At 42.3% G+C, this 7,924-nt stretch overlaps 1 protein-coding gene across 1 annotated transcript; it reads right to left on the bottom strand.

Annotated features, from left to right (window-relative positions):
* Positions 1 to 296: 296 nt before the first annotated feature.
* Positions 297 to 7,673, bottom strand: GCM1 (glial cells missing transcription factor 1; the record flags this gene model as incomplete). The annotated part of the gene is made up of 5 exons (XM_079532657.1): positions 297 to 821; positions 3,453 to 3,581; positions 4,546 to 4,658; positions 5,989 to 6,241; positions 7,572 to 7,673. The coding sequence occupies 5 exons, from the start codon at positions 7,671 to 7,673 to the stop codon at positions 297 to 299; spliced, it is 1,122 nt and encodes a 373-aa protein (XP_079388783.1).
* Between the last annotated feature and the right edge of the window lie 251 nt (positions 7,674 to 7,924).

The following is a 7,924-nucleotide window of genomic DNA, read 5'->3' as shown; positions in this document are numbered from 1 at the left end:
TGTTACCAATGGAAATTGGCTGGAAAAAATAGTGGTGCACCTTCAGTACAGAAATGTGTGAAACTAGGTCAGGTGGTACGGTTATAGGGCTGGTGCCATGAAATTCTGCCAAGCTGCATGGTAGCAACGAGGGTAGTTTGTAAGAAGAGATGATGACTTTGTTAGATTAATAAAGTAGTGAGGGAAAAGAAAAAATGTAGAGAGAGCTCTGCAGGCATAAAAGCCCTTCCTTATGTCTAAAAGCAAAGATGCTGCCCATTGGCAGAGGTGCATTTAGAGAGAAAACATTAGCCCAGTCACCGTAATGGGTACAGGTTACAAAACAAGTTGTTGCAGTAGCTGGGGTTCACGCAGCGCCTTCCTTCTTCCACGTCGCCACAGCTTCCCTTGAAGAGCGCTGGGAGCTGCTGGTGCTGCTGGTGTGAGCCCTGCAGGCCGGGCCCATGCTGAGGCAGTGGGTATGATGGAGGAGGGAGGCTGTAGGCTGAAGGAGCTTTTCCCTCGCAGGATTCCTCCCCCAGAGGGCCAACACTGGGCCTGAGCGGATCGTGGCCTCCCTTTGTAACCGGCAGCACATGAGGGGTGTGCAGGGAGCTGCTCCAGGCCCGTGTGCACGAGCCACCGTAAGCAGGGTGCACCTGGCCTTCCACATGCTCCGCCGCTGCCGACGGATATGGTGGCTGTTCCACGCAGCAGCCTGCTGTCTGCTGCAGGGAGCTTGTGCTTAAACATCCCCCAAAACTGGGAGGTGGCACACACTGGTCCGGCTCGGAAAGGATCAAAGGCAAAGCCTTCTGGGTGGACACCTCACCTGTCAGAGACTTGGGAAAGCAAGGCGAGGATTATTGCAACACGGTCCAGACTAGCAACTTTAACCAAAAAGCAGTGAGTGCATACAAAAAAGGCATTAAATTAATGCAGAGAATAAAGCAGGCACAGCAGCAGGACCTCCTTTTAGAGCAGAGCCAGGGGCATTGGGGGCAAATCTAGCAGGGGCTCTGAGCTCGTGGTTCTGGGCTTGGCTCACTGGCTTTCAGCTAAATTCTGTTTTAAACAAAAAGAATCACTAGATCTCACGTTCACAGCTATCAGGATATACTGAAGGAGCACCTGAAAATGAATGCATTGAAACATTTGATTCCACAGAATTTAAGTTATTTCTATGGAGCTTGGAAAATATACAAAATATTATTTTTTAAATGGTTGTTTTGAAGTGTTCTTAACTGACTATTTTTATTATCCTAAAATTATATTTTGGCCATAAACTCCTCTCATAGGAGGAGGGAGCAGCACAGTGGAATTATTCTTCTGAGTCATTTTTTTCCCTGGATATTTTGCAACTTCTTTAAATACCTTAATTATTGGATTATAATTGTACAGTATTTAATTCCTGTCAGAATACTCATCTGGGTTATCATTTCTGATTAGTACTTACAGATCTCTGCTCCTTATAATACTGCCCTTGTGTCCATTTAATTATAGTGATTTTCTGTCTTGTTAACTGCCAGAGTAGAAAAGCTCCTTTCAACTGCTCTCCCCTTACCATGAGGAGAAATTCCAGTGACTTAATTTAGGACCAGCACATCTTCAGCTAAAAATCAGGTGACGCCATAGTAAAAACATCCTACATATCACTTGCTCTATTTTGGGCCCATGTATTTTCTATGGCTCTCCCTCCTCGTTTCTTCTCAAAACATTACAGGCAAATATTCTATGAAGACTTCTCTCAGCTTCAGCAATACCAATTGAATGTGAGAAATTGTATTACAACTGGTCATGGCAAACAAGAATATCATGAGTTATTCTCAAGTCCCACTCTGACTTCATGAAGTCAGGCCAGCTGACGAGTAGGCCGTTAATTGATCAGATAGTTCAGTATTTATTAAATAATTGGATACTGAAGACATTTGTGATCTGTTCCTACTCCTACTAAAATTTGAACTCAAAACAACAGGACGATGTTGTAGAAAGAGATGGACAAAGACTAGGACTCTTTAGACATTCAGGCTCAGATATAAAATTAAATAAGCCACAAGGCTCAATAACATTTCCTAGATGAAGAATTTCCTAAGTATCTTCCTCATTTCTTATGCGTCCTCCTCAAAAGGACGGTATTAAACCAATATTATGAGAATCATTGTTTCAGTCTTTGTTAAATACTAACATGGAAGTTTATTTTCTTGTGTTCCCACTCACCTGTGTCAAGAGGTCACTGTCAGCCTGTTGTGTGTTTTCCAACTTTCCCATCCCAAGTTAGTGTGTCATCATGAGAATCACACCTAAGTTCTGTTTGTTAGTGTCCTGCTGCATATTACTAGTAGAAATAGCTGCACTTTTAAATTCATGTTCCATTTAAATGGGTTTAACTTCTGCTGACTTGTAAACTACTCTGTGAGCTATGAATTCCCCTCCTCCCTTATGTATTTTAAGGAGTCCTTCTGCATTTGGTCCAGTTATCTTTTTTATCTGTTGATGAAAGGGTATGAGCACTGTCCTTAATGCGGGGCTGGGGAGGATATGCCACCTCCAGCACTTCAAAAGACAAAATCCATGTAAAGACGAGTGGCATACAGGTGGGTGTAACGCAACCTTTGCAAGGAAAGTCACTAAATGCAGCCTTACTTCTCTACCTTCTGACTCCATCAGGCACACAGGGGTCTATAGGACCTCTGTCTTTCATAAGACATAGCTTGTCTTTCATAAGAGCTTCCACTCCCAGCTGCTTGGGCAGAGATTTGTAGATCTGCCCTGTTAATGACAATTTGTTTTGTCCAGATACCACACTCAGTATATGACAGAGATATAATATGGGTAATACTACACAGTATTTATGGCATTCAGAAATTAAATACTACACTCTGTATGCACACACATACACAAATATTCCTCATGAGCCCAGTTATTATCAAAAAGATGTTCCAGTTTTTATGTTCATTTGTTAAATTTTCTCATATTAAAAGTTAAATCCATTTAAAACCTACTAATATTCTCCTTCGATGTCAATACAGAATTGACTAAATCCTAATTACTTTATTCCCAGATTTGTTTATAAGTTATTTCATTTCTGGAGATGCACTTATACTTGTAGGAAAATTTTCTAGAGGCAACTTGTGCATTTTTAAAGAAGGAAAAAGTTACGTACATACCACTAAATAAAATGAGGCCAAGAATTATTTGCAAGCATGAGTTATATGGATAAAAACTGTGCCAAGAATGATTTGAATAGTGACGTGATAGCCCTCCAGCCCTGCCTCCAGCCCAAAAGAGGCTCTGGACTGGGGAATGCCAGCAGTGGACTCAGCACAGCCCTGCTCCTTCTGTACCTGACAACAGGGGAATGAAACGTAGAGACATAAAACCCACTCCCACCCAAAGACAAGGTTCCTCGTAGGAAGTGTCTTGCACCACGGATCCCTTGCCCTGCAATTTAATTTGTTGATAATAAAAGTTACCTTGATCTCCTGGAACTTTATTAGTGTTGGAGAAGGTGGAGAAAAAGCTGCATGCGCTTTCTGAATGGATCTCCTTGCTTCTGCTTCTAGTTTTGTTTCTGGACGTGGATGATCATGAGCGCCTTTGGACTTGAGAAAGGAATTGCGATATTTACAAACGGTCTTGTTATTAATCTTACGGGAGTAGGATTTTTTTGCAGAGGCCAAAAACATACACATGGCCTGTTTTAATGCTTTGTATTTAATAAGACTTATTTAATTTGAGCTCAAGTAACAAGCAGATGACTGCTTCACTGATGAAGTGCGATAGGGCAGAAATTCACTTAAATCGTGAAGCAGTATACCACACTGACATGCAGAGGAGATTCCCCACACTGGAGACCCAATTAAAGCCACAAGGTCAGCTGGCTACATTGTCCCTGCAGCTGTTATCATTCTTCTTGGACATGTTTAGCAGAACATTAATTTCTATTAGCTCCCACAGAGATTTAGTATTATTTAACCTGCATGTAAATGAAAGAGAACTATACTCAGAAGACTAGAAGGCAATGCAGTGTGTGTGGTACTAAACCAGGTCTATGGCTTCCAAAAATAGTTCCAATTATTTAAACATTGGATGCATTGTTTTCCAGGTATAGGTCGAGTATAATGCAGAGATGGTGTTTTTCATACATAATCCCTTGGAATAGCATCATGTCTACGTAAGAGTTCCCAGCAAGGCTGATATAAAGTGGCAGTTCTGATTCTTTGATAATTATTTGTTCCCTATATATGGTGAAAAATACTTGAAAATCAACAGGTTCTTGTGGGAGCGTAAACAAAAAAAGTGCTGTGAAACTATAGAAGCATAGAGTAATTTGGATTGGGAAGGACCACTGGGAATCTCACTCATTCTCCTGCTCCAGCAGGGATGCCCTCAGTTAGATTAGGTTGCTTGGGAACTTGCACACTCATTGTGAAAATTTTTGACCTTACAACTGCATTGTTGTCATATTCCATGACCCTTATTTGTTGGAACAAGAAAATTTCCTTAATCAATACATTAAAAAAAAAAATCTTTAATGTGCATAACGTAAGGTAATTTTATACCAACCTGAAAAAATATGAACTTGCCTTCATGCCTCCAGAAGTTGGTGACTGGGTAACCCCCATGGCCTCGGCAGGAAAGGAGTCGCAGGGGTCCATTGCAGTTTGGACAGCATTTCCCTGGAGAAAAAACAGGGGGAAGTATTTCCTATGTAATGCCAGACAGGTAAATCCCATCTGGTACAATGGTTCACTTAGGGATGGACTGCCACTTCTATTTTGGGGCTTAGAAACTGCACTGAGAATTAATATGAAAAAAAAAAAAAAAAAAATTCAAACATAAACATAAGCAAACAAATAGTTACATTTATTCTGTTTCATTATTAAATATAACTAGCGAAGACTATTTCCACGTTTAGTATGGTCAGCTAAGAGCTTTCACCTTCAAAGGTCTTAGCATTTTTCTTTCAGTTCTTGAAAGTGCCTGGAATGTCAGGTATGGTTCTTTTGGATTTTTCTATGGGATGTCTTTCTGACCTCAGTGAGTGCTCAAGTAAAACCTTTCTTTAGCTAAAATGTTCATTGGTTTCAAAAAACAGTAGCTCTGTTGAGGAATACAGAAGAGCTTGAAATACCTAAATGAAGGATGTGTGTCCAGGTCATTTTCTCTGTTAGTACCATCTTGTCTCTGGCAATGTGGCCATGAGGCCTATCGTGGAATCGTAAGGTTGGAAATGACCTACAAGATCATCTGGCCCAACCGTCCTCCCATCACCACTGCTACCACAAGCACTAAACCATACCTCGCAGCTCCTCATCCAGACACCTCTTGAACACTGCCAGGAATGGCGACTGCACCACCTCCCTAAGCAGCCATTCAGTGCCTGACCACTCTCTGAGAGAAAAAGTTCTTCCTTATGTCCAACTTAACCTCCTCTGGTACAACTTGCAGCCATTCCATTGGGTTCATTTTGTTGCCTGGGAGAAGAGGCCAAACCCCTACTCACCACAACCTCCCTTCAGGAGGTCATAGAGTGCAATGAGGTCTCCCCTGAGCCTCCTCTTCTCCAGACTAAACAATCCCAGCTCCCTCAGCCTCTCCTCATAAGACTTGTTCTCTTTTTGCCAGCCATTGTAGTTAATGAGCACTGTCTTTCCTGCAAGACTTCCCCAAGTTACTCTTGGGCCCATGAAATAACACTCAGGTCAGCAGGGCCTGAGAAGGCTGCAAATCAATCTCAAACCATCTTCCATCAGAAAAAAGAAACCAACACATACAATCATAGAATATCACAAGTTGGAAGGAACCTCTAAGGATTATTAAGCCCAAAAGGAAACAAGCAAATAAACAACGCCCTCCAATATTAAGAAATGTGAAGTGCAGTATTCTAAGAGTTGCATTTGAATACAGGAATGGCTGGGTAACCCAAAGAGTATCCTCCATTTTGATTTGGCTTACGTGGTTTCACTTATTAGCTGCCACGTAACGAGCAGCCATGCCCATACTCACGCTGTTGTTTTTGCCTAGCTTTGTCACATATGGCTGGCCTCAGGTAGATCTTCCTGCCATCCAAAGTAGAGCAGTCATTGCCACAGACCACCACCCCAAGGCAGGATTTCTTTAAGATACGAGAGTTGTGGTTGTTGGTGTTTCTCATTGCCCAGCTACTGTGGTGCCTCTGAGCATTTTTATCCTCTGAGCTGTAAATATGTTTTACGTAGGAATCTGGCCATTCCTGAAACCAGTCTGTCTGTCTCACGTCCTGAAAAGAGACAAAAAAGAGACAAAACATTAGGCTAAAGGAGGGCTCGTCTAAGAGCCCAGCATGGCCTTCTGCTGGCTTTCTCCAAGTCTGGGTCACTCCAGCACAGCAGCAGCAGTGTTGGTTGGCAGCTCTCTCTGCCAGAGAGCATGGCACAGGGAAGGCAGAAAAAATGAGGCTCCTCACAAGTCCCAGAGAGCCAGGAAGGGCAGGCCAGAAGGCTGTGGGTTCTGCCTAGTGCAGAATTGCTCCAGGGGACTAAGATGGGGTACCTGACATAAAACAACACATGCTGATCTGCTTTGCCCTTCAGGTCATGAAAGCAGCATTATTCTGAGTCATCTGGCTTGATTTAGCTCAGCTCACTGGAAAAAGAGCAAATACTGAATCAAAGTGAGGCTATTTGCACATCTGCAGGTCTTTCATTCTAGATTTTTGGCCTAAAAGTGCCATGGAAGTCTTCCACAGTGATTTTTTGAAGTCTAAAACCAAAAGTCAGGTTTTATTTTCAACACTGGCGAATGAGCAGAAAAAGCAAACAAAAAAAACTCCAGAGGCAATACTGTAAGGAACAATAAAAGAACAAAACATCTCAGTGGAAAATAGAATAAGACAAATAACTAATTACACAACTCTTTTATTGCTACAATTAACACAGTAAAATGTAATAAGCTTTAAAACATGAAGCATACCCTCTGATGGTTTGTGAGGGAAAAGGTTGATCATAACAAAGGTATTAGAGCTTTACTTAAAATTGCTGTTCCCAGCCACTGAGAGCCATTACAGCAGTAAGAATATGAACTTTGAAGATAGAAACTGCTGAGCACCCTCATTTCAGAGCATAGAGAAAGGTATGGAGGAAGCCTCCAGGCTGAATGCAGGTGAAGGTGACCTTGGGGAAGGAGGTGGCCCGGGACATGGAGGCTTTGGGCGAGCAGCAGTGAGACAGCATGGAAGAGACTGAGATCAGGTAAGAGGGCTGGGTTGGAAGGTGAAGGACAGAGCTGGATGGCAAAACAGCCTGGCAGGAGGAATCTGGCACATACATACTAAGATGTCTTTGAAGATGGCATTGAGGCGTCATGAGGTTTGAGGCGTGGGGTGTCATGGGTTTTCCATGGAGTACATGGGTATGATTTTTAGGTAACGGGACCAGAAAAGGATAGAAAGACCATATTACTGGATATTCTCTAGCCCTTCAAGCAAAACGTAGTCCTATAGCTCAGGGTGACAAAGAGCATAAATGCAATGAGGCATAGATGAAAGAGAGAGTTCTGAAGTGGAGAAGACCGATCAGAATTGGGTAAATTTCTAAGATGCAGACACATACCTGGGGAAGTTTGATGTCATTGATATCCCAACTTGTCATTTCTCCATTTTGGGACGCAGAGTCCTCCTGCTTCATAGCAACATTGTCTGCAGCCTTCAGCATTTTTGAGATCCTTCCTGAACTTTGCAAGAAAATCTCTACCGGCTGCTTTTGAAGTTGTCAGCACTCTCAAGCAGTTTACAACCAGGAAGCTGTTTCCCGAAGCAAAATGATAGAGAGGCTGCTCATTAAAGATAAGAATCAGTGTTCTTCTGCCAGAAAAACTTGTTCCATTAAAAGTTTTGCAAGCCAGCAGTGTAGTAGAAAGTACAGCTTAGAGATAGACCATGATGTTACAGAGGCATGGTGAATAG

The sequence above is a fragment of the Tetrao urogallus genome (genome assembly GCF_951394365.1).
Source record: "Tetrao urogallus genome assembly, chromosome: 2".
NCBI lineage: Eukaryota > Metazoa > Chordata > Aves > Galliformes > Phasianidae > Tetrao > Tetrao urogallus.
This window is presented reverse-complemented; position numbering and strand designations above follow the sequence as displayed.